Below are 26,401 nucleotides of genomic sequence, written 5' to 3'. Positions count from 1 at the left end.
CTTGGGTAGTAAAATGCATGACTGGAAAGATTGGAATGGGGGAAAGAGAACTGTTACGATGGGATTAGGGTGGGGGAAATGGTCCTCGCCTTGCGCAACCAGCTTCCTGTATTTGCAATAGGATGGTAGTTATCATACACTTCTAGTCCCAGGGAGCATTTATTCAGGAGAGAAGTGAACCAGGCAAAGGGCATTCTCAGCTGTGGCACCCTCCCTGTGGAACGCCCTACCGTCAGATGTCAAGGAAATAAACAACTCTCTGACTTTTAGAAGACATCTGAAGGCAGCCCTGTTTAGGGAAGTTTTTCATGTTTGACATTTTATTGTGTTTTTATACGGTGGTACCTCGGGTTACATACGCTTCAGGTTACAGACTCCACTAACCCAGAAATAGTACCTCGGGTTAAGAACTTTGCTGCAGGATGAGAACAGAAATCGTGCTACGGCGGCAGCAGGAGGCCCCATTAGCTAAAGTGGTGCTTCAGGTTAAGAACAGACCTCCGGAACGAATTAAGTACTTAACCCAAGGTACCACTGTATTATTAAAAGTATTATTATTATTAGGCCACATAGGTGCTCCTGTCAAGGTGGCTGGCACACACACATTCACAGAAGGACATGTTCATTGCTCCATCAGCCTTCCGATCAATCTTGGGTAACTTGGACAAGCCACAAAGGGCAACGTTCAATTCACAGTACAGCCACACACGCCAACTGATACAACACAAACTTGCGCCATGTTCAACAGTAAGTCAGAAAGTGAGAGAAGCCTGCAGGAGGTCAGTGGTCCATCAAGTTCAGTTTCCTGTTCTAAGGGTGTCCAAGCAGATGACTCAATTCCGCAGGTCTCTGCGCCGTTCCCAAGATAAAATCACAATATAAAAACACAAAGAAAAAATAAAAATAAGAACAGCCCATAACCTCCCTTCCCATGATGCAGCAAGTGTGTGAGGAACAGGAAAGGCTTCACTTCATCAGACAAGAGGCAGCGTGGTTTGGCTGAGTCTAGGAATCTACTCTTGGTTTTTTTTAATCCTGTATGACAGAGATAGGGATGCGGGTGGCGCTGTGGGTTAAACCACACAGCCTAGGACTTGCCGATCAGAAGGTTGGCGGTTCGAATCCCCGCTCAGTTTGAATCCCCGTGACGGGGTGAGCTCCCGTTGCTCAGTCCCTGCTCCTGCCAACCTAGCAGTTCGAAAGCACGTCAAAGTGCAAGTAGATAAATAGGTACCGCTCCAGCAGGAAGATAAATCGCGTTTCCGTGCGCTGCTCTGGTTCGCCAGAAGCGGCTTAGTCATGCTGGCCACATGACCCGGATGCTGTACGCCAGCTCCCTCAGCCAATAAAGTGAGATGAGCGCCGCAACCCCAGAGTCGGCCATGACTGGACCTAATGGTCAGGGGCCCCTTTACCTATGATAGAGATGGGAAACTTCCAGCCTTTGAGCCAGATGTGGTCCTCCAGGACACTATGTGACCCTTGGGGACATGTCCCTCACCAGCCTTGCTCCCCCCTCCCCCTCAGGTGCTTTTGTCTGACTGGAGAGTCCTATTGCTCAACTGTCCCAATTTGTCTGGGACATCCCTGAATTACAGAAGCCATCGTGGCTTCTGATTGGATCCCAGAATGTCCCGTTTTTTGGTCCCACACTCTCGCCTTGCACCTGTGCACCACCACCTCCTCCTCTGCGTCCCGTGGCCTGGGCGGCGCAGGCTTCCAGAACATTCAGCTTCGTTGGATGACAACAAGAGTGACTAGTGGGGTGCCACAGGGTTCTGTCTTGGGCCCGGTCTTATTCAACATCTTTATCAACGACTTGGATGATGGACTCAAGGGCGTCCTGATCAAATTTGCAGATGACACCAAACTGGGAGGGGTGGCTAACACCCCAGAGGACAGGATCACACTTCAAAACGACCTTGACAGATTAGAGAACTGGGCCAAAACAAACAAGATGAATTTTAACAGGGAGAAATGTAAAGTATTGCACTTGGGCAAAAAAAATGAGAGGCACAAATACAAGATGGGTGACACCTGGCTTGAGAGCACTACATGTGAAAAGGATCTAGGAGTCTTGGTTGACCACAAACTAGACATGAGCCAACAGTGTGACGCGGCAGCTAAAAAAGCCAATGCAATTCTGGGCTGCATCAATAGGAGTATAGCATCTAGATCAAGGGAAGTAATAGTGCCACTGTATTCTGCTCTGGTCAGACCTCACCTGGAGTACTGTGTCCAGTTCTGGGCACCACAGTTCAAGGACACTGACAAACTGGAACGTGTCCAGAGGAGGGCAACCAAAATGGTCAAAGGCTTGGAAACGATGCCTTATGAGGAACGGCTAAGGGAGCTGGGCATGTTTAGCCTGGAGAAAAGGAGGTTAAGGGGTGATATGATAGCCATGTTCAAATATATAAAAGGATGTCACATAGAGGAGGGAGAAAGGTTGTTTTCTGCTGCTCCAGAGAAGCGGACACGGAGCAATGGTTCCAAACTACAAGAAAGAAGATTCCACCTAAACATTAGGAAGAACTTCCTGACAGTAAGAGCTGTTCAACAGTGGAATTTGCTGCCAAGGAGTGTGGTGGAGTCTCCTTCTTTGGAGGTCTTTAAGCAGAGGCTTGACAACCATATGTCAGGAGTGCTCTGATGGTGTTTCCTGCTTGGCAGGGGGTTGGACTCGATGGCCCTTGTGGTCTCTTCCAACTCTAGGATTCTATGATTCTAAGTTTCCAGTGCTTTCTGTACACTGGGCAAAATTGTACATGCCTCTAGCCTGTTCCCTCTTCCTCACCTTTCCCCTCAACCAAAAGACCCCAGTGTTGCAACTTTTCCACATAGGGGAGTTGCTTCCCTTATTCATTGTTCCCCTTTTCTGGTAAGGTGTGATTGATGCCAGAAGCTTTTTCCACAGACAGCATTTATATGATGAGTCTTATTTCTGAGTCAACATGTACAGGATTATCCTGTTAGAAAATTTAAGCAAAGTCTGGAGAGACATCTGTCAAGAGATGGTGTAGTTGCATCCTGTATTGAGCTAGGCTGGATTGGAAAAGACCTTATTTACTCTTATTTAATTTCTAAACTGCTTTATTGGTTTTTAAAAAAAAACCTCTAAAAATTTAAATTATTGATAAAACCAAAATTCAAAAGATTAAAATCAACAGGTTTTTTGTTTTTTTAAAAAGATAAAACTTAGGTAACTTCTACATGTCTGGCTATGCTTGCCTCACAAAAATGTTTCAAGCAGGTGCCAAAAAGAATACAGCAAAATTGCATGCCTGGTGTCAAAAGTGTAAATGCTGCCATGTTAAAAGATTTCTTACACAAGCAGAATGGGTATTACCGTATGTGGCACCCCTAACAAGTGCTGGTTCTGCCGAATGAAGCGGTCAAATATGGTAAGGCGATCTGGAAAGCAAACTGCTCCCAAGGTGTTAAGGGCCGAATAGCAACACCTTGAACTTGGCCTGTTTGCAAATGGGCAGATCTCTGAGTGGAGCCATCATATGCAGGCAGGATCTCACTCCTGTCAGTAACTGAGCGGACGCATTTTGCGCTAGCTGCAGCTTCTGGATCAAGCGCAAAGGAGACTCCACATGGAAGACAGCACAGTAGTCCAGTGGGGGAGAGGATTTGTGTTTCAAAACGTCTACAGGGCACCAGATTGCCGAAGGCTAGTCTGGACCACCTACAAGCTCCCTTACATCTCTCAAATGCTCTTATTTCAATCATTTAATTTTCCGTGGCTCTCTCTTGCTGGAGGCATGATTATCAAGGCATAAACCTTTGTGCAGGTGCGGGGAGCAGTGTTAGAAATTCCCCAGGCGCGTTTTGCTACTGGTGAGGGTCCAATTGCAACTGCGTGAAGGTTTGTGGGCACCAGGTTGGCGACCACAGTTTAAAAACCTCGGCCTTAGTCCATCTTCAGTACCATTTCCATTGTGTGTTTCTCCTTGCATACTGGGGCCAATGAATTGTAAGAGCAAGCTACAGTCAAGCAATGTAGTTGAGATCATAGAAATTTGGCACCTAGCTTATACGCTGAGTTTCTAACACTGGCAAGGAGCCTTTGGTGTGCCCGATGTCGCTGGACTACATCTCCCATCTGCCCCCAATGGCAGAGTATGATGGGAGTTGTAGTTCAGCAACATCTGGTGGGCGGACAGGTTTCCTGTGCATGGCCTACAGCTCTCCTCAGTTGACTGTACGGAGAACACACTCCAGTCCGGAAGCCTGTTTGGCTTCCGAAACATTTGACAACTGAGACGCGGCTTCTGATTGGTTGAAGGAGCTTCCTGCACTCAAGCCGAAGCCGCGTTGGACGTTCGGCTTCCGAAAAATGTTAAAAAACCAGAGCATTTACTTCCGGGTTTTCGGCGTTCGGGAGTCGAAACGTTCGAAAACAAAGCTGTTCAGGAACCGAGGTTTGACTGTATTTGTGTTTTATTCATTCAACAAAAGTTGTATACCACTTGACTGCAAATGAAACCCCTAAGCGATTTACAAAGCAGATGAAATATGCATCAAAACTGCCCGTAGAAACCAATGTTAACAGCAAGTTTATATAAAAAGGTGACTGGAGCCAAGAGTTTAAAAAGTATACATTCTAAACTAGTACTCCAGATTAAAACGCACATCAATTTTACATGTCCAGGTAGGATTCCACAAAAGATTTTAGCAGGCGCTGAAAAGGCACCTGTCGAATGTCAATGAGCAGGGAGTTCCGAAGTGCAAAAGCTGCCACACCAAAAGTGTAGAATGGGCATTATGGGTCTCCTAGCAACTCTCAGTCCCCCTTTTTTAAAAAAACTACACTTCCCAGGATTCTTTGCAGGAAGCCACGACTGCTTGAAGAGCTCCAGTACTGCTTGAAATGTATAGTACAGATTGGGCCTACGTCCACTGCAAAGGATTTTTAGACCCTAAAGAAAGGAGAAGGGAAGGGAATGAACCCAGGAAACAGCTGGTTATGGGCATTTATTATGGAAGCCAGAGAACAGAAGGACAACTGGAAAGGAACTTTCTGGATAAACAGGACTTTATTTACTGACTAGCAGCCTCACACACAGGCAATCCTCTGGAATCCTAAGGGCTGTATCTGGCGAAGTCCTACTCAGAGTAGACCCACTGAAATTAATGGACCTAAGTTAGTCATGCCCATTCACTTCAATTGGTCTACTCTGAGTAGGACCAGGACTGGATACAAGCCTAAGTAACAACGACCACAACAAAATCACTGCAGTTTTTAAAATCAGTGGTTGAAATCAGTGTTGTTCTGAAGGGTCCAGTCAGCCATCTTGATTCAAAATGGCGTCCAGCTGTACCCAAACACAGAAGAAAGCCTGTGTGTTGAACTCAGGGACAGTAACTGGAAATTAGGTCACAATTATCTTAAGAGGTGTCCAAAAATGCACATTAAACAGACAAACAAGATTCCAAAATATACAGTGGATGTTTTAATCCAGGAATGGGGAGCCTATGGCCTTCTGGAAGTTGTTGGATTCCAGCTCCCATCAGGCCCTGCCAGCATGGCCAATGGTCAGGGATGATGGGAATTGGAGTCCAGCAACATATTGATGCTTCAAGTGCCATCTATAATATCCCCAGCTGCACCTGAAATCACCTTCTTGCGGCAAGTTCATACATGCATTGTTCACCCCTCATTAAGTGAATATGCCAAGGGATCACACAAAATCCACTTTTCCAGGGGAGGGGATCGCACACCACTGCCCATATGCTTGATTTTTACTTATTTCATGTGTTTTATTACATTTTTATATCCCACCTTGCAAGGATTTCCCCTTACCCACAACCTTGTGAGGCAGGCTAGGCTGAGATCTTAAGTGCTGCTTAGGACTTTGGGGCAGGGTACTTAAGTGGTGTTGAACCAACTGGAAACGCCGACCCAAGCGCTATCAAATTCAATATATTTCTGACTGAACAAAGGGCAAGGAAGTCCAACTCAGTCATGTTTGACTTCAAATTGAGGAAACTTACAAAAAACTAAGGAATTACCCGGTAGTATAAAGAAGTTTGAAAAGGAAAGCCAAAGGGGTCAAATCTCTGTCCCAAAGTGGGGCGGCACCAAAACCTCAATAACAGAAGGTCAGCTAGAATAAATTGGAAAGGCGCCATGAGAGCCAAGAGGATGCCAGCGTGGTTAATGAGCAGAGTCAAGGAAGCTATTGGAGGCAAGAAGGCATCTTTCAGAAAACGTAAGTCTTGTCCAAATGTAGGAAACAAAATGGAACACAAACTTGTGGCAAAATAAATTCAAGCAGACTCTGTGGGATGCTGTTGGGGGGGGGGAGAATACAAGGAGCACATTGCTTAAAATGTAAAGAACAACAATATACACAGGAAATGTAAATGACCAGCAGACTTTGAAAAGCTGGCACCAGGGGATCAAGTTAATCAATTTTGTTGAATTAAACTAAATTATTGCACGGGGTTGGACTGGATGACCTTCAGGGTCCCTTCCAATGCTACGAAATAGTTCTAACTGGATTTAGAATATATGTGCAATTAATTGTTCCTGTTTTGAATTTGATTGTGTTATCTTCCTTAGCGGGTTGTGGAAACCGCTATTCTGAATAATGCTTCTCATAGGGTAGGGGGCGAACTTATGGAACCAAGAGGGCAGTGACCCGAAAAAGTTTGGGAACCACTGCACGAGCCCAAGGTCCCCTAAGGAAGCCTTATGTCTGAGTGGGGATTTGATCCCAGCGGTCATATTCAGTCCTAGTCCTACTCAGAGTAGACACACTGACGTTAACGGACATGACTGATGTAGGTTCTTTCGTTTCAATGGGTCCGCTCAGGCTGGGAGTGAATTGACTACAACCTTGGATATTCACAGTCTTAGCCGGATGCTCAAACCACGACACCAGAGTCCACTGTGCATAGAAGTGAGTCATTGGGGCCTGTAGGTCTTTGGGGCCTACTGAACACTGTGCTGCCCTCCCTCAAAACCATTGCTCAGTTCAAAACATGGCTTCTGTTAAAAATCAGTTGCCGTGGGGGGACCTGTGGGATCTGCCCGGAATGAATCCGCTTATGCCTGTTCAGACTAGAGGCTCCCGTGAAACCTTTGCCACAGTCAGAGCATTCGTACGGTTTCTCTCCCGTGTGGATTCTCTGGTGCGTCACCAGCTTAGGCCTCCGGCTGAAGCCTTTCCCGCAAACCGAGCACAGGAATGGCTTCTCTCCAGTGTGGGCTCTCTCGTGGACGCGGAGGTGCGACCTCCGGCTGAAGCCTTTCCCGCACTCGGGGCACTTATGGGGCCTCTCCCCCGTGTGGGTTCTCCTGTGCAAGATCAGGTTCGACTGCTGGCTGAAGCTCTTCCCGCACTCTAAGCAGGTATAAGGCCTCTCCCCTGTGTGGGTCCGGTGATGCTTAATAAGGTTTGCTCTTTGAGCGAAGCTCTTCCCACACTCCGAGCAGATGTAGGGCCTCTCGTCGCTGTGGGTCCTGCGGTGCCTGCTGAGGCTCGAGCAGTCGCTGAAGCTGGTCCCGCAGTCTGGGCATTTGTAGGGTTTCTCCCCCGTGTGTATTCTCTGATGACTGACAAGGTCGGCTTTCCGGCTGAACCTCTTCCCACAATCCGAGCACTCGTAAGGTTTCTCTTCCAAGTGCATTCTCCAATCTTCACCATGATCGCTTCTGCAAAGCTGCCCACACTCAGTGCAAGAGATCCGTCCCTCGCCTTTCAAGATTCTCTGGGGGTTGGTTGTTCCATTGAATTGTTTGCAACAGCCTTGAGGACAATGAACCAAGCTTTCATTCTCGGGTCCACTTCCCATGCGGCTCTCGGAGGCTTCCCAAAAATCAGGATGGGGAGAAATGTGCTGGTCGCAGCTCCCTGACGACATCCAATATGGCTGCACGTCTCCAGAAACTTCTGTATGGGTCTTCTCCTTCCTCAAATTACTTTCTAGAATACAAAGGGGGAGAATGCAGAAACTAAATGATTCCCTGAACAGTGGAAAAGGGATCCACAAATCACATTTTAATAAAACAACAGGAGACATGAATAAAGAAGATATCCTTGGATCTCCATGTAGAACTTTATTGAAATCGAAATCAAATACTAAGAACGATACACCCACACCCTGAAACAAAGATATATCTGTTTGAGAACGAGGATTATTTGTTAGCAGAGATATATATGCTGACATACATATAAACGCAAAGAATTAAAATGAGCAGAAAAGGTATATTACAGGTGTTATTCAACTAGGTTTCATGCAGAGCAGAGCCAATGAAATTAACGGACCAAACTTAGTCATGCTCATTCATGTCAATGGATCTATTCTGAGAAAGCTGAATTCGGCAAGCAGCAAAGTTAGGGTGGGGGGAACACCTCCTGCCAGAACCGTATGCCAGATTCATCAAATGTCTTTTGATGAAGCCCCTAATTGGAAACTCTGAATCCAGTAACAGAAAAGGTCCTTACCCTGCATGGGAACATCCAAGTCCTCCTCTCGTTTGATCTCCTTCAGGGCTGGCATCTGGCACAAGTCCAGGGGAAGACAATCTGGCTTATCCCTGGGTGACCTCATTACCTGAAACAGAATTGAGAAACAGCATTTCATTGACAGATGCATATATATTTAGTTAAGGGAAAAGGCAAGTTAGGCAGGGGAACGTAACAGAGGAGCGGAGAAAGCAGGTAAGAGAAATGTTTTTCTCCCTGTGTCTTGTACCACTCGTGGGCTTCCTCCTAGATCAGTGGTTCTCAAACTTTTTTCTCTGGGCCACACTTTTCAGAATAAAAATGTGCTCACACACCGCACCACATTTTTTTGTTGATAAGAAATATATTGGAAAACGTTGCTAGGATTGTCCTCAGTATCACTTGATGCTCTTGGTCTCATTCTGAACCTATGCACATTCTGCAAATTATATACATATACATATACATATACATATACATATACATATACATATACATATACATATATATATGAGAGAAGAGCCTGATGGATCAGACCAGAGACCCATCTAGCCCAGGATCCTGTTCTCACGGGGCCAACAAGCTGCCTCACAAGCAGGATCTGAGCACAAGAGCCCTTTCCCCTTCTGTTTCTAGCAAACGGTGTTCAGAAGCATTACTGCCTTCCACTATGGCGGCTGAGCACAGCCATCATAGCTAATGGCCATTGAGAGCCCTCTCCTCAATGAATGCGTCTAGTCCTCTTTTAAAGTCATCTAGGTTGGTGGCCATTGCTGCTTCTTGTGGCAGCGAGTTCCACAGTTTAACTCTTTCTTTTGTCTGTTCTGAAACTTCCAACATTCAGCCCATGAGTTTTGGCATTATGAGAGAGGTCAGGAATCTCTGGCACTGAGCTCTGACCCTTCCATCTTGATGAGTGATCTGAAGAAGAAGAAGAAGAAGAAGAAGAAGAAGAAGAAGAAGAAGAAGAAGAAGAGGAGTTTGGATTTGATATCCCGCTTTATCACTACCCGAAAGAGTCTCAAAGCGGCTAACATTCTCCTTTCCCTTCCTCCCCCACAACAAACACTCTGTGAGGTGAGTAGGGCTGAGAGACTTCAGAGAAGTGTGACTAGCCCAAGGTCACCCAGAAGCTGCATGTGGAGGAGCGGGGAATCGAACCTGGTTCCCCAGATTATGAGTCCACCACTCTTAACCACTACACCACACTGGCTAATGCTGCACAGAGAAGGACAAAGCCATTACTCAGTGTTCTTGTGCCCCCAAAGTGGCTTACAGTTAAATAATCCCTGGACTACAACTCCCATCATCCAATGCCTATTGATCACACTGGCTGCGGCTGATGGGAGCTGAAGTCTGGCAAAGATCTGGAAGGTCACCGTGGTTTCTCATCCCCGGAATAAACAAAATAAAGCAAGGCTGGACGAGGACCACTCAGCTATCAAACCCAGCTACCTCCTTCTTTTCTGCCTCCTCATCCTGCCGCTGCCTCATCAGGAAATCTTCCGCCAAGGCCACCGCCTGGGAGCAAGTCTCTGGGTCCCAGGCCCTGATCCTGCTCTGGATTTCTTTCGGGAGAAGGGCTAGGAACTGCTCCAAGACCACCAGCTCCACAATCTCCTCTTTGGTGCGCCTTTCAGGCTTCAGCCACCGATGGCAAAGTTCGCGGAGCCTCCGGCACACGTCTCGCGGCCCCTCCGCTTCGCGGCAGGAGAAATGTCTGAAGCGCAGCCGCAGGGTATCCTCTGCGACCGTCTCCCCCTCCGGGGCCTCTTCCTTCACTGTCCCGCCGCCTGCCCCATTTTGGGGCAGCAGGGTTTTGTGTGACTCCTCCGAGCAGAGGCCTGGCGGGAGTTTTATGGCCCTTTGTCCTCCAGCCGCCTCCCTAACGCAATTGTCCTGCGGGGTGGGCCGTGGCGGTTGAGAGCAGCCCCCGTCCAAATGAGGGGACTCGAGCGCCTTCACAAAGCCCTGAAGTTGAGCTTCCCAGCTCCGCTGCACCTCTTCGTTGCCTTCCCGGTTGGCCTGTGGCGGAACGGTTCTTTCCCAGAATCCTCTAGTGCTCCCTTCCTGGATCTCAAGAACCAGACTCTGCTCCGTTTCTGGATCCGGCTCCTCAACCTTAATTGTAGTCCAGGGGGCAGACTTTAACTTTACACCCAGTGTCGATACATCGCCCCGCTCTACTGCCATTTTCCACTGCCGCCTGACCTGCAGGCCAGTTGTTTTCAGAGAAGTCCACAGGTAGAGGTTTTTTATACAGACAGAATTTAGGAATCTGGGTTAAGGAACGGAGGCTTCTCCCTAATGGAAGGGAAAGAGAATGAAGACACATTAGACAAAACCTACAGCCTCGGGCCCCATCTGAACTAAACACTTAAGGCAGTATAGGAAGAATCTTGGGAAGTGGTTTGTTAATGGCGCTAAGTATTGTTATGAGAAACCCTATCCCCTTCATAGATCTACAATTCCCAGAATGGCTTAACAACCAATCCCTCTTCCCAAAGAATGCTTGACAATGGAGGGAGAACAGTTGCCATTGTGGCTAGGAGACATCAATGGTCTTATCCTCTATTAATTTACCTGATCCTTTTTTTAAAGGTATCTGCATCATTACACCTTATAAGGAAGATTGTCTCTTTTCTCATTGCTACAAGTAAATTCAAGATCCCTTTTAAAAGATGGGGAAGCCAGAACCTGCAGGGCAAGCTACACTGCCTGGCATTACTTTTTCTACATAGCTGTGAAAAGTGCTGGAGCCCCACAAGCTGCACCTGCTGAACTTCTTCCTTCTACACAACCATTAATGGTGCAGGAGCCCTGAACGCTACACTTGCTGAACTTCTAAGCAGCTATGACTGGGTGTTATCAGCATAGTGATGGTATCTGCTCCAGAATACTGCTGTAAAGTTGACTTGCATTTTAACATATCACTTTATTTTACAACGTATATTTTAAACTGCCAATTTATTGATAGTTTGTTTATTTTTTTTAAGATCAACTTGTTTTTAAATCTGACTTTTATTCATACTTTTTAATGTCTTTTTTATTTTAAGCAAGCTGCTTGGCAGCTTTGAAAATTTAAGCCGTTTACAAATCCCATTAAAATAAAATAAATTAATGTTGTAGGAGCCCTGACAGCTGCACCTGCTGAACAGCTGTCTTCTATGCAACTATGTAGAGCTATGATCAGTTTTATCAGAACAGTGACGGTAGTTGGCAAAGCCGACTTGTATCTTAGCATATAATATCATTTTACCATGCTGATTTATTTATATTTTGCATTTAAAAAGACCAACTTTTTAAAAAAACAAACCAAAACTGACTTTTACCAGTACTTTTTAAATGTACGTTTTATTTTAAGTGAGGTGCTTGGGATTTATTTATTTTTAAGAGATTTAAGGAATTCACAAATCCCATAAAAATGATAAAAAATGTTAAAGGTGCACCTGCTGCTGCACCTCCTCCTTCTGGAGCCCTGGCAGCTGCACCTGTTGAACAACCATTAAAGGTCCCCCCTGCAACAACCATTCCAGGTGCAGGACCCCTGCCCTCTTTCCGCACCTGGGCACCCAAAGGGGCGCGGCGGGGGGCTTTGAGACCCTTCCCTTCCCCGCGGAAGGGGGTCGCGGCCAAGGACTGAACCCAAAGAGGCACCTGCTTGCAGAAGACCAGCCCGGAGCCACCTCCCTCCTCCGCTCCTCCGAACCCGCCGGGAAGAGGCTCCCGGAGTCCGCCAAAGTCCGCCTCCCCACGGTGGGCGGGCCAGGAAGTCCCCGCGTTGCCGCCACCGCCGCCTCCTTCTCCCCGGCACGTGCGGGTGGAGGGCCCGGGGGCGGGAGGACTGTCCGCTCTAGCACTCCCAACTCGCTGCGCTTAACCCTGAGAGAGCCGCTCCGAAGCAGGGCGGAGCTGCCTTCTGCCTGAGAAAAGAGTGTGTGTTGTGTGTTTGTGTGCTGTGCTGTGCTGTGCAGCAGGAGGAAGAGAGCTTGTTGGTTTCATGATAAAGTTCAACCTGCATGGAAATGAAGAAAGCTCTCCTTTGCAGCTGCTGCTGCTGCTGTATTATTGTTATTGTTATTGTTATTAATTATCAGGCAAAAACGTTCCCTTTTAACCAGGCCTTTGATCTGATTGACATCCTATACCCTTTTAAAATGTGGTTCTTTGGGGGGGGGGCGTTATTGGATTGTTGTTTTTATTTTGATTATATATACATATTGTGGTTTTTATGTTTTATGCGGGACTTGACATCTTTCCGCAGGGCCTGCAAGACAGAGCCATTCCACCTGGCCTTTGGTTTGGACTCGGTCTGACCCTTATGTTTCCCTCCCCTTATGGTCTTGATTTATCAGCTACTTTAAAATGAGGCTGCATTTTAAACTGCATTTTAACTTGTATTTTAAATTGGGTTTTTTCCTCTCCCCCCTTTCCTCCCCCCCCATTATGTTTTTACTGTAATTTTATTGGAGTTAGCCACCCTGAGGCTGGATGGCCCTGTCATAAGAGAATCAGGGTCAGAGAGGGGAATAAAGGAAAAATGATCCTAATGATATCATCCTACCCCAAAGTCCCACAACAATAATAAACTGTGCCTTAAAGAACACATTGTTGGGAATATGCCATCTTACTGTGTCTTTTCACGTATCATTGAATGTAATATAATGTGTGCCTTTTTGATGCCTGTTGCCATTCCTGTGTACCTCTTTCTCCATGAAGCTATCCTTTTAAAATGTATTTGTGGATGTATCTTTAATGAAATGCCGTACTATGCTGTACTTTTCTGAATATATCCAAAATGTAGTTTTTAAAGAATGTAACAATCTAAATATTTCAAAATGTAGTTTTTACTCAATATTGTATCCAAAAGGCTGCCGAAACTCAATCCACCACACTGCCTCCTCCTGCGTCTGCAAACCATACCATGAATACACACAGATATGAGCTCAAAATAAAGCAGTCCTATTTTCCAAAAAGTATGCAAACATCAGGCTATCACACCCAAATTGATAGCAATGCAGAATAGGATTTCACATTAACATTTAAGTCATTTCCTGAACATCTTCTCAAACATCCAGCCTCACATCTGCATGCTGATTATCAGCAGTTGCAGAGGTTTTCCTGTAGATAAAGGAAAAGCCATTTTAAGCAGATCCAAAATTAAATAACACGACGACACATACCACCTGAGCCTTCAGCAAATTGACACCTCCAGAAAGTCTTTCAGCATCCTGCTCACCTTATGTTAATCCACTCTTCACACCACTCATGTCGCTTCCCCCACCTCCTTGCTATTCATCTGAATGAAAATCAAAAGGTATAAGAATCAAGGCAGTCCTTTTGTTCAGGGTCTCTGACTCGTGTCATTGCGTGAGCGGGGACCCTGTTGCAACAGTTTTTTGTGTTGCTTTTTTCTGTTCTTTCAATAAAGATCAGGCTTTGCTTTTTCCAAATCCTGGTGTGGTCTCTGTCTTTTCCCGGCCGGTACAGAGCCTTCATTTGCGCTCCTTCCAAGGCCCTGGTCCTCCTTCTGAGGCAGGGGCCCCTTGGGGAGGCAATTAAATATTTATTTCAGCCCTCTGTCAGGGAGAAACGCATGAAAACGTGGAAGCATTCCATTATCTAAGACGCATGTCGAAAAAGAAACATAAAAGAATTAAATGATACAGACTTCCAACAGATTTATAGCCCTCAAAAAACCGAGCTGAAGAAGGCGTTTACTCCGAAACAGGGCCCTGTCCTGGTCACCACTACTGAGTCGTACATCTGATTCACACTCCGGATACTCCTTTTCGGCCCTATTTGATTCTTTATTCTGATTCTATATAATATGGACTCCTTTTGACTGCCATTGAGACTTGTACAAAATAATTGTTGTGTACTGGTATTTTATGTACCTTTATACTATATCACTGCATATTTGAAACTACATTATTTCTGTACTTAAACGTTTTACCTTAAAACTACTGTACTTACACGTTGTGTTTAAATTTACCATTCTTAGCAGAATATACACGTTTTTCTTTTCAACTCTCGAGTAGGAATTATTCCTTATATTGAAACTTGTGGCCTGAGTTCTTGGTATATCCTTTTTAGCTGAGATTCCTGCATTGCGGCGGGTTGGTCTAGATGACCCTAGAGGTCCCTCCCAACTTTACGATTCTGTGATACCTCGTGCGGCCACCAGAGGGCCCCGGAGGTTGCGCTGCGAAAAACAGGAAAGGGGATCCCGTCCTGCCTTAAATGATCGGCTCTGCAAGGGGCTGCCTGGGCTTCCCATGCATTTTATTTTGCACGGCTTGGGGGGCGCGGCTGTCTCCGTGGGGGAGCCTTGCTGCAGCCCCTGGTAAGTTTCGCAAAATGCAACTAAAGGGTGTGCATTTTGGGGTGCGGGTGGGTGTGTATCTGAGATCGGGTTTGCAAAATAAAGGGGGAGGATGCCAGCAATGTGGCCTGTTTATTTCTGTGTCCAGAGGTAAGATCTGGGGCCTGAAATTGGATACAAGAAGGTCTATGTCCTTGTTGCCATTTTTAATCTCCACGGGTCTGTGGAGCGAAGGCGCTCACAAGCAAACTGATCCGCGGGTGCATTGATATTAATTTTAATTTTTACCTGCTCAGGGCTACGTTCCTAAGGAATAGGAGTGCAGAGACAGGACTGCAGTCCAGCCCTTTTCTTTTTAATAAATGCCAATCCACTCGAGATATTTCTTCTTCTTTTTTAAGCCAATTCACTTCAGATTTATTGTATTTTTTTATTGCCAGAGGCAGATGTTCAATAGGGTGAAAAAGAAATCAAGAAACCAGGCTGTATGGAACGGTCTGGGGTCTGCTGCATTTGGAAACAAAGGCCATCAGAAAAGACAAAGGCGTGAAAAAGGCTGTCGGAGAGATTCCGTGAGAAAACATTTCTCATATCTTGCCTCTAATGTCTTCTGCACCTGGGGGAGAGAGCTGCTCTGAATTTTTGGATTCAGACCTTTTTAGATTCAGACCTTTCTAAATAAATATAAATAGATCTGTCTTCCAGGCACACTTCTTTCTTATAAGGATGGGGGGGTGACCCCAGGCCCCCCAAAGGTTGTGGGGCTCTCAACTCCCATCAGCCCCTAGGCTGCGCTGCCTAGTGGTCAGGGAGTTGTAGTTCAACAGCATCTGGCAGGTGCTGGATTGTCAATTTTTCTGGACTGGAGTCATTGTCAGGTGCCCAAAGTGTTGTTTCTGTTTATTATAGTTATGTTTACATGCCTAGTGACCTCATTTCCTCTCCTCGGTTTTTGATCCCAGTATATTAAAGCCCTGTGTATGTTGTGGATTAAAACGGGCCTGGCTAAACTCTACCTGGTGTTGGACTTCAACTCCCATCAGCCACTGCAGCCAGTTTGGCCAACAGCAGGGGCTGATGGGAGTTGGAGTCCAGCACCACCTGGAGGGCCACACAGACTCCCTCAACCATGGTCCAAGAGCAACACTTCCGCTTTGGGTTCAAGAGGGCCCAGGGCTTCCAATCCAATTTCATGAATGGGAAGGAGACTGCTGAATCTTAATCAGCAAAACCAGTTGCATATTATTATTATTATTATTATTATTATTATTATTATTAATGCAATTTGTATCCGCAGATATCAGGGCAGTTCACAACATAGAGGCCTGTAGTAGGAATGCCAGCCTTGTAGCCTGACGCCCGAGTCCTGGCTGGTTTGCGTCTTTCTACTCCTACATGGAGTTCAGGGGCAGAGCAACTGCTTCTATTATTATTATTATTATTATTATTATTATTATTATTATTATCATTAGTTTATTTTGCTTTCAGATCAGGGGCAGAGCAACTGCATCTATTATTATTATTATTATTAAAGGTAAAGGTACCCCTGCCTGTACGGGCCAGTCTTGACAGACTCTCGGGTTGTGCGCCCATCTCACTCTATAGGCCAGGAGCCAGCGCTGTCTGGAGACACTTCCGGGTCACGTGGCCAGCGTGACAAAGCTGCATCTGGCGAGCCAGCGCAGCGCACGGAAACGCCGTTTACCTTCCCGCCAGTAAGCGGTTCCTATTTATCTACTTGCACTTTTAGGGGTGCTTTTGAACTGCTAGGTGGGCAGGAACTGGGACCGTAGACGGGAGCTCACCCCACTGTGGGGATTCGAACCGCCGACCATGCAATCGGCAAGCCCTAGGCGCTGAGGATTTACCCACAGCGCCACCCGCGTCCCTTCTTTATTATTATTATTATTATTATTATTATTATTATTATTATTATTATTTTCTTTGGCTTATTTTGCTGTCAGATCAAAGTTTTACAGTTACATATCCAATATACAACATAAAAACAAGATTCCAAAGAATCTCCCAGACTTTCCTCCTCCTCTTTGTGGGTCCTATTGTTAGCCATTTCCTCCTGCATCTTTCACGATAATCCAAATCTTTTACATCTCTGTTATGTCCAAAATTCACCATTAAACTACAATGGTTATTCCAGTCCTACTAACAGTTCTAACGGTTTACAGTGGTTTTTAAGATAAATTATAAATTTTCCCTATCCCTTATTAAAATTCTGGTTTCTGATTCTTCCAGTCATTTTTGCCAATTTGGCATAATCCACCAACTTAATCTGCCAAACCCTGGCATCTCCCATTACATCAGCAACAGGGTACCTGTGACCCTCCAGAAGTTGCTGGACTCCAAATCCCATCAGCCACTGTAGCCAACGGTGAGGGATGATGGGAGTTGTAGTCTAATATAGCGGCAGATTCCAAAGTGCAGGGTCCTTTCATGAGTGCCGTAGCCACTCCCCCTTACAGCCACTCTCCTCCTAAGATGATACAACCTTCATATACAGTAATTGTTTAATTATGTGAACTGCCCTGATATCTATGGGTATAGGGCAGTATACCAATTTTAATAATAATAATAGTAAAGGTAAAGAGACCCCTGACCATTAGGTCCAGTCATGGCCGACTCTGGGGTTGCGGCGCTCATCTCGCTTTACTGGCCGAGGGAGCCGGCATACAGCTTCCGGGTCATGTGGCCAGCATGACTAAGCCGCTTCTGGCGAACCAGAGCAGCGCATGGAAACGCCGTTTACCTTCCCACCGGAGCGGTACCTATTTATCTACTTGCACTTTGATGTCCTCGAACTGCTAGGTTGGCAGGAGCAGGGACCAAGCAATGGGAGCTCACCCCGTCGCGGGGATTCGAACCGCCGACCTTCTGATCGGCAAGTCCTAGGCTCTGTGGTTTAAGCCACAGCGCAACCCTCTTCTTTCTTTCTTTTTGTCCTCTTCTTTCGTGTAGGGACTGGCCTTCTTGTTTTACGTAGAGGCAAATGACAACACACACCGGCTTCGTTGGAATGTCTGTGAAGCAAGATTCTCAGCCTATTTCTCTTTCCCCAAAGACACTATAAGATGGCGCTGGACTCCAAAACAGGTAAGAATCTGGCTGTGACAAGGATGGGGGATCTTTATCACCTCGAGGGCCACATTCCCTTTCAGGGGCCACATCCCAGTGGTGGGTGAAGCATATAATACCATTAAAACTGCCCCCTGCATTCGAGCCGAAGAGGAAATAATCTGAATGGCACCAGTGAACTAATAATTCACCATTGACTGAAACAAGGATGCGAAGCCTGCATGGTCCTCCAGATATTTTGGTTGGACTACAACTCTCATCATTCCTCTCTCCTGGCTATGTTGGCTGGAGCCAATGGGATTTATAGTCTAGCAATTTGTGGAGGGCCACAGGTTCCTTCTCATTCCTTCTGGAATGCAACTTAGTAATAGTTATCTTTCTTCTTTGGCGATCTCTCATAGCCGAACAAGATTGTCTTCCATGAACATGGTGTTAACGATGTGTCCATAAGTGACTGTGGAGGCCAATTCTGGATCCACACGTCCTTCCACAGTGGGGACATAGGTTTCCCGGCGGGAGTTGATCATGGTGAGGGTTTGCCAAGCATGCCTTCCTCTTAGCACATTTCTCCCTTGCGTCCTGCGTTCAAGTGTCTTCAAAGCCCATGACACCTTTGGTAAAGGCTCTTCTCCAACTGGAGCGCTCGCAGGCCAGTGTTTCCCAGTTGTCGGTGTTTATACTACATTTTTAAAGATTTGCCTGAGAGAGTCTTTAAACTGCTTTTGTTGACTGCCAGCATTGCACTTCCGTTTTAAAGTTTGGAATAGAGTAGTTGCTTTGGAAGACGATAATCCGAACAACATGGCCAGTCCAACAAAGTTGTTGTTTTTGTATATAAAACACACAGTAGTTGTTTTTTGTATGTAAAGCAAACAAAAAAAATTCCCAGGACTTAATGCAATATATTTTTTGTCTACAAAAAATTGTTGTTCCCAAAGAATTAAATAAAGAATTAAAACTCCTGTAAGGCAAGTCCTTTGATTGGATCAATTTATCTTGTTGGCAAAAGGATGCAAGCTTTTGGATTTCACAGATTAGTTTTATTGGGCTGAAGAGATTGGCAATTTAAATTCTCAGTTATATGAACAATAAAGGGTGCTATTACTACTACTACTACTACTACTACTACCAGCCTTTTAGAAGACATCTGAAGGCAGCCCTGTTTAGGGAAGCTTTTAATGTTTGACAGACTATTGTATTTTAATATTTTGTTGGAAGCCGCCCGGAGTGGTTGGGGAAACCCAGCCAGATGGGCAGGGTATAAATAATAAATTATTTTTATTTTTATTATTTTATTATTATTATTATTATTATTATTATTATTATTATTATTATTATTATCACTACTCGTAAAGGTAAAGGGACCCCAGACCATTAGGTCCTGTCGCGGTTGACTCTGGGGTTGCAGTGCTCATCTCGCTTTATTGGTCGAGGGAGCCGGCCTACAGCTTCCGGGTCATGTGGCCAGCATGACTAAGCCGCTTCTGGCGAACCAGAGCAGCGCAGGGACCGAGCAACAGGAGCTCACCCAGTCGCGGGGAACCGCCGACCTTCTGATATGGCAAGCCCTAGGCTCTGTGATTTAGACCACAGTGCCGCCCACGTCCCTATCACTACTAGTACTACTATTAATAAAATTTGTATACTGCCCTATACTTGTAGATCTCAGTTAACCTATGGAACTCTCTGTCACAGGAGGCAGGAATGGCCACCAACCTGAGTGGCTTTGAGAGGATTAGACAAATTGCTCTTGTACTCATGTCCTGCTTGAGGAGTTGGCCAGTGTGAGAAGAGGAGGCTGGACTAGACCGGCCACTGACCTGATCCAGCCAACAGGCTGTTACCTTGTTAAGAAGAAGAGATTCATTTTTTAAAAAAATCATCTTGTTGTAGGTTGTGCTTCCATGACTGAGAGTGAGGAAATTTCCTTACACCTCGAGCTCTCCGAACCCAGAGCCTCACCTGACAGAACCAAAGAGAGCATTTCCATGTCTCACGTGCCGGAAGAAGCATCTGTAGATCTTGCAGGTAAGCCCATGGATCAGAGGAGGAGTGTATCCCAAGAAGGACTCTCGGCGGATGTCGGTGAATCGGAAAACGTGCAGGCACTTGGGAAGGCTGGCAGACGCAAGCTGCGCATCGGGGAAAGTGCAGAGCCTGTCTCCCATCGCCTTAGACGTCAAAGAATCTACAAGCCAGAGAAAACCCGCAAATGCACGCACTGCGGGAAGCACTTTGGCTGGAGGGCGAACCTTTTGGGAGAGAAAACCCAGACAAGGGCGACATGCTCAAGCTGCGGAGAGCTGATGAGTCAGAGCACGCAGCTCCCAGTAACCAGGAAAATGCGTAAGAGGGAGAAAGCGCATCAGTGCACCGCCTGCAAGCAGGTCTTTGCGGGGAGCTCAGAACTGGCCGTGCATAAGAAAGTCCACCAAGCAGAAAAGCCGTACAAGTGCCTGGATTGCGAAAAGCGCTTTTGCTCCAAGGCGAACATGCTCCGGCACCACCAGATCCATACCGGACAGAAACCGTATCAGTGCTTAGTTTGCGGGAACACCTTCCGGCAGCAGGAGCAGCTCACTGCGCACGAGAGAACGCACACGGGCGAGACACCCTTCCATTGCGTGGTGTGCGGGAAGGACTTCAACAGGAAGTCAGTCTTCCTGACACATCAGAGAATCCACACGGGCGAGAGGCCATACAAATGCTCCTTCTGCAACAAGCGGTTCATCCGCAGGGCCTACCATGCCATCCACGAGAGAATCCACGCCCGGGAGAAGCGCTACAAGTGCTCCGAGTGCGGGCAGAGCTTTAACTGGAATTCGGAGTTCATCGAGCACTTGAGGACCCACACCGGAGGGAAGCCCTACAAGTGCCTGGGCTGCGAGAAGCGTTTCGGCTGGCACTCGGACCTTATCAGACACCAGAGAATCCACACGGGCGAACGGCCCTACAAGTGCGCCCACTGCCGGAGGGGCTTCGTCCAGAGGGCGCAGCTCCTCTTGCACGAGAGGACCCACACTGGTGAGAGGCCCTACAAGTGCTCCTACTGTGGGAAAAGCTTCAGCCGCAGCTCTGTCCTCATCAGGCACCTCCTGCTGCACACCGGGGAGAAGCCGTACAACTGCCTGGACTGCGGGAAGAGCTTCTGTGAGAGGGCCCAGCTGGTTTCCCACGAGGTGACGCACGCCGAGGAGAAGCCCTACAAGTGCGCCGACTGCGGGAAAAGCTTCAGCTGGAAGTCGGCCTTCACTCGGCACCGGAGGATCCACACGGGAGAGAAACCCCACAAGTGCCCCGATTGTGGGAAGAGCTTCATTCGAACCACCCACCTTGCCACCCACCTAAGAACCCACGGGCAGGAGGCGGACAGCGATGCTTTAATTGGGGAGGACATTTTAAATGAAGGTGGCGGCTTAATGTAGAATGAAGAATCCCTGCGAGGAGCGGTGGCTGAGACACGAGGGCAGATAGGGGGGTGTCCTGCCAACCTCGCCAGGCAGACTCCCAGTCCAGGGGGTGGCAGCACCGTCTGTTAGCTTCCTCTTTAGTCTCCATGTTTCCCTGGAAGAATTCGGCAGGGAAGATGGCAGGACAGAACTAGAATTAGTCGGCTCTGCCTGACATTGGCTCTCTGGCGCCACCTACTGTCAGGCTTCCACCAGGCTCAACAGTCACCATCCACAACTGCATACAGATGGCTAACCATCTCAACATTCGAAGCTTTGGGCTGGCATAGCAGAGCACGACCCAAAAGCCCTCTGAACAAATCGTACCTCAGCCGCGAGTTCGCTAGTTGGCCTTGGCCAAGCACCCAATTTTAAGAGCCTTGACTTCCCCATCTAAACCCTTGTGTGCAGAATTCTGGGAACTGTAGTTTGTTAAGGGTGATGAAAGACATTGGGAGACACACACACACACACACACACACACACACACACCGGCCGCCTATTCCCCCTCACAGCACTTACAATTCCCAGACCAATTTTCCGTCCTTCTTCCCAGGGAGTTGTAGCTTTCTGAGGGAGAATAGAGGGGAACTCCCAACACTCTTACAGTTCCTGGGGTTCTTCAGGAGACGCCATGGCTGTTTAAAGTGTACAATGCTGCTTTAAGTGTATCGTGCAGGTGAGGCCGCACTGAGAGCATTAATATCAGCAGTATGCTGATATGGCGAGGGAGAATGAACCAGGGTTGGGGGGCAGAGAAGTATGGGATGGCTGAGCTGGGGTGGCAGGGCAAAAATTCACTGCAGCCCATCAAAGGAAACTCCGCACGAATCTTCAGGCCCAGAAGAGGAGCCATCGTTGCTGTTGCAGCAGAGAGTCACATCTGGTTCCCAAGATTTGGTCTTATGAGGCAAAGGCGCTAGTCCTCAACATAAGAATGTGATGTATACGTCTCACTGTTGTTATTATTTTGTTGGTTATTTCTTCTGTTTCCTTGTGTCCAATGCAGTCTTTACTTCTCTTCAGCTCATCTCTTACATTGCTTGATAAAGCTAGTTGGTTTACCTCAAGTTCTTTCCTTTCGCACTCTGCCCCCTGTTAATGGGGCTGGGATACAAAGAACATGCAGGTTTTATGCTGAGTGTAAATGTCATGGACGTGTGCTTGGAGGGTATCTGACACACAGACAACTTTCTTCTTAGGATCAGGACCAAGGAGAATCTGCTGGTATATTTTTTAGTTGAACTCAGATTTGCACAGCACTGATTGGCCAGTACTTGTGTCAGTCCTGAATTTTCAGAGTTGGGCTGTTGCACAGCATTGACTGTCACTCATGAAACCACAAACCCTCCCTTACTGGAACAGACTAAAAAGCTGCTCATTTAATGTGGCAGAATTATTATTATTATTATTATTATTATTCAATCAAAACATTTCCAGTCAACTGATCTAACCATTGAATGAACTTAATGTTGCAGCCCTAAATGAAACACACACAAACATTAAATAAAACAGATTATGTATTAAAGGTAAAGGTACCCCTGCCCGTTTGGGCCAGTCTTGACAGACTCTAGGGTTGTGCGCTCATCTCACTCTAGAGGCCGGGAGCCAGCGCTGTCTGCAGACACTTCCGGGTCACGTGGCCAGCGAGACCACGTGTTCTGTCTCTGGCGAGACAGTGTTCTTAAACCAAGGCATACTTTCCCACAGCAGCGGGGGACTCAATTTACAAATGGAACACACTCAACAGGAAGCGAAACATGTTCTTATTCCAAGGCAAAGTTCACAAACCAAAACACCTACTTCCGGGTTTGCAGCATTCTTCATCCAAGTTGTTCATAAACTAAACTCTTCTTAAACCAAGGTACTGTATAAAAGTGTTTTAAAGCAATCAAAAACAAAAGCGATCTCAGCAGCAAGGCAAGTGGATTACAGAAACGGAGAGCATGTAACACGGGCAGGAATTAAACAGGTGCTGCAGCGATGGGTGTAAACTTCCTTTTTGAATTTCTGCATACTGCGGTGCACCTGTTAGGAGACAGCTAGGGATATTAATACTACCTGCCAGCTTTCAATATAAACTTGACTGTGGAGAATCAGAACGAGAGGTGTGGTAAAGCTTGACGTATCCGAAATGAGAGCAGAGCGAAAGGAGGCAAGTAATGCCCACCTCAAATAAGAGATGAGCATCAGAATGACAAATTATTCTCTGGCTGAGATTTAAAAAATTGTGCCAGAGAAGAATTTCAAGATTGCCGTATTTTTCGCCCCTATAGGACGCAGCTAGTTTTTTTTTGGGGGGGGGAATAAAGAAAAAAAAAATTATTTCCCCCCCAGGCATGGGGCTGGCGCGGGGGAAGCCCGAGCTTCACCAGCCCCCAGAACAGCCTGCTATCCGCAAGCCTAGGGAGCCGTGCAGGTCTCCCCAGGCTTGCGGAGAGCTACGCGAAGCCCGGGCGCGCTCTTCAGTGCGCCCGAGGCTTCGGAATGCAGGCAGCTCTGTGCAACCTTTGCGAGACCGGCGCGGCTTCCCGCCGGGCTCCCTAGGGTTGCGCAGAGCTGCACGAAGCCCGGGAGCGCAGGCAGCTCTGCGCAACCCTCCGGAGCCCGGCGCGGCTTTGTGCCCAGCTCCCGAGGGTTGCGCAGAGCTTCCTGAAGCCTGGAGAGCGAGAGGGGTCGGTGCGCACCGACCCCTCTCGCTCTCCAGGCTTCAGCAAAAGCCTGTATTCGCCCCATAGGACGCACACACATTTCCCCTTCATTTTTGGAGGGGGAAAAGTACATCCTATAGGGCAAAAAATACGGTAACTTGCCCTCCAGCTATTCAACACATGACAGCTCTGAAGGGAAGGCATGTAGCTCAAGGAATGCCTGCTCTGGATGCAGAAAATCCCAAGTTCAAACACAGGCATCTCCAGTTTAAGCCTGGGAAGGAGCTGCTGCCAGTCAGTGTAGACCGTATTGAGCTAAATGGACCAGTGGTCTGACTCCATATGAGGCAGATTACTACAAAGCTGCCTATCTCCCCAGAGTTCCTCTGGAGCCACTCCTAGCCACACAAAATGGAAATTTATTATTGACAGGTTTTACGTGGAGAGGAAATTTGGAATGGGGTGTTAGGTACAGGCAGGTAGATGCTTGAATTTTTATTTTCTTGGCGTTGTGGCTCTGAGCCAAGACTGTTCAGAGGCAAAGACCAAAAGCAGCACAGGGAGGAACTTGCTTCCTGGTCCTTCGCAGATAGTCCCCCTTTCATCGTAGGATCCTGCACCGTCCCTTGGGAACTGCTGCCATCAGCCTCCAAGGATTCTTCCGTAACGCCTGAAGGACACTCCTTGCTGCCCTTCCAAACTTCACCAGCTGCAACTGGCACAGCATGTGTTTCCTAGGTGCCGAGACAGCCTCTAAATGTGGGGTTGCGACTCCCATAATTCCTGACTGGGAGTTGTAGTTCAGCAACAACTGGAAGGCCATGGGCTAGTCCCCACAGCTACTGATACAGTGGTACCTCGGGTTAAGAACTTAATTCGTTCTGGAGGTCTATTCTTGACCTGAAACTTTTCTTAACCTGAGGTACCACTTTAGCTAATGGGGCCTCCCGCTGCCGCTGCGCCATCACGCGATTTCTGTTCTCATCCTGAAGCAAAGTTCTTAACCCGAGGTACTATTTCTGGGTTAGTGGAGTCTGTAACCTGAAGCGTCTGTAAGCCAAGGTACCACTGTACTGAAGAGAACATCATGGGCTGAAGCACTGTTCTCCATTAATTTACAGCAAGTGTGAAATCGGTTTCATCCACAGATGAGATCTCGACTAAAAATGAGGCACCCAACACATCCCACCAAATGGTGGTTTCCCAAATTGTGGCTGGGTTTGGCGTTGTGCTTTTAAAGAGAGCCCGGTTCAAATCCCCACCCCTCCCTCAGCTATGAAGCTCACTGGGTGACATTTTGTGAGGTAAGTCACCCTCATCTACCTCGAAGGATTGTTGGAAGGATAAAATGGTGGGGGAACCTTTAAATCAGAGCTTTCCAAAGAGTGTGTCGCGACATGTTAGTGCGCCGACTGCAATGTGAAGGTCTGTCACGCGAATGCTCCGGGGGGGCTAGAAAAGGGTTAGTTTAACCTCTGGTTTGCTAGTAAAACTGAATTACTGTGTCACAAAATGCATGTCTAAAAAGTGTGTCACCAACATGAAAAGTTTGGAAAGCTCTGCTTTGGAAAAAGAAGTCTATAAACAGATTTATTCCAAGTTGGGGTGTTTGTGTGTGTGTACATCTTATCTATGGGACGCGGGTGGCACTGTGGGTTAAACCACTGAGCCTCTTGGGCTTGCCGATCAGAAGGTCGGGGGTTCAAATTCCCACAGCGGGGTGAGTTCGAAAGCAAATCAAAGTGCAAGTAGATAAATAGGCACCACTCTGGCAGGGAAGGTAAACGGCATTTCCGTGCACTGCTCTAGTTTGCCGGAAGCGGCTTAGTCATGCTGGCCACATGACCTGGAAGCTGTACGCCGGCTCCCTCGGCCAGTAAAGCGAGATTACCCCAGAGTCGGTCACAACTGGACCTAATGGTCAGGGGTCCCTTTACCTTTAACATCTTATCTACATAGACCAAGTCTTGACTTAAGTAATGTATGTATTTTTTAACCATTAGGACAGGGAAGCCCCCTCCAGATGGAGCTCCGACACTCATCAGGCACAGCCAGAAAGGTTAGGGATGCCGAGAGCTGTAGTCCGATGGTGTGGCAGCAAGACAACCAGCGTGGAAACATCCTGCTTTTGCAAAGATCATTTTATTCAGCTTAAGAAATAAAGCAGAAAAAGAGGCAGAAAGGTATTCAAAACAAAGCATATTTGTATTCAAAGCAAAGCTAGAGATGGAGAGAGAAAGCGAACGATACCATTTTATAAAATAAAACAAAAATCAGCAAAAAGGGATTAAAAAGAGCTACGCACAGGCAGTCGGTTTGTTTGTTTGTTAGGGCTGTTCAATAACGTCTCCCCTTTCTTGCTAGCAGCGTCCAATTTTTCAGGGGAAATTCATGGCCTTAAATAAACCCTAGAATGCAACACAGGAA

At 47.0% G+C, this 26,401-nt stretch overlaps 3 protein-coding genes and 1 long non-coding RNA gene across 5 annotated transcripts; 2 read left to right on the top strand and 2 right to left on the bottom strand.

Moving 5' to 3' along the window:
* Positions 1–4,431: 4,431 nt before the first annotated feature.
* Positions 4,432–8,529, bottom strand: LOC128409286 (zinc finger protein 239-like). The gene is made up of 2 exons (XM_053379634.1): positions 8,463–8,529; positions 4,432–7,940 (listed from the first exon to the last, which is right to left on the bottom strand). Exons 1-2 carry the CDS (start codon positions 8,515–8,517, stop codon positions 6,985–6,987), a joined length of 1,011 nt encoding a protein of 336 aa, XP_053235609.1. The 5' UTR covers positions 8,518–8,529; the 3' UTR covers positions 4,432–6,984.
* LOC128408791 (SCAN domain-containing protein 1-like) lies at positions 8,518–12,291 on the bottom strand (the record flags this gene model as incomplete). Its single annotated transcript, XM_053378812.1, has 3 exons — positions 12,120–12,291; positions 9,918–10,766; positions 8,518–8,571 (listed from the first exon to the last, which is right to left on the bottom strand). Coding segments are annotated over exons 2-3 (792 nt in total), but the record flags the coding sequence as incomplete, so codon positions are not given.
* A 2,355-nt stretch (positions 12,292–14,646) lies between these two features.
* Positions 14,647–21,796, top strand: LOC128409248 (zinc finger protein OZF-like). 2 transcript variants are annotated; one of them, XM_053379570.1, is made up of 4 exons: positions 14,647–14,808; positions 15,228–15,359; positions 17,758–17,892; positions 19,768–21,796. In XM_053379570.1, exons 3-4 carry the CDS (start codon positions 17,871–17,873, stop codon positions 21,297–21,299), a joined length of 1,554 nt encoding a protein of 517 aa, XP_053235545.1. In that variant the 5' UTR covers positions 14,647–14,808; positions 15,228–15,359; positions 17,758–17,870; the 3' UTR covers positions 21,300–21,796. The 2 variants fall into 2 exon arrangements, with proteins under 2 accessions (XP_053235545.1, XP_053235544.1); XM_053379569.1 differs by lacking the exon at positions 15,228–15,359.
* A 3,127-nt stretch (positions 21,797–24,923) lies between these two features.
* Positions 24,924–26,281, top strand: LOC128409309 (uncharacterized). The gene is made up of 2 exons (XR_008329209.1): positions 24,924–25,436; positions 25,978–26,281. It is a non-coding gene; the product is annotated as an uncharacterized LOC128409309 (long non-coding RNA).
* The last annotated feature ends 120 nt before the right edge of the window (positions 26,282–26,401 follow it).

The sequence above is a fragment of the Podarcis raffonei genome, chromosome 2 (assembly GCF_027172205.1).
Source record: "Podarcis raffonei isolate rPodRaf1 chromosome 2, rPodRaf1.pri, whole genome shotgun sequence".
Taxonomy (NCBI): Eukaryota; Metazoa; Chordata; class Lepidosauria; order Squamata; family Lacertidae; genus Podarcis; species Podarcis raffonei.
The sequence above is the reverse complement of the archived record's forward strand: the minus strand, read 5'-3'. Positions and strand labels throughout refer to the sequence as shown.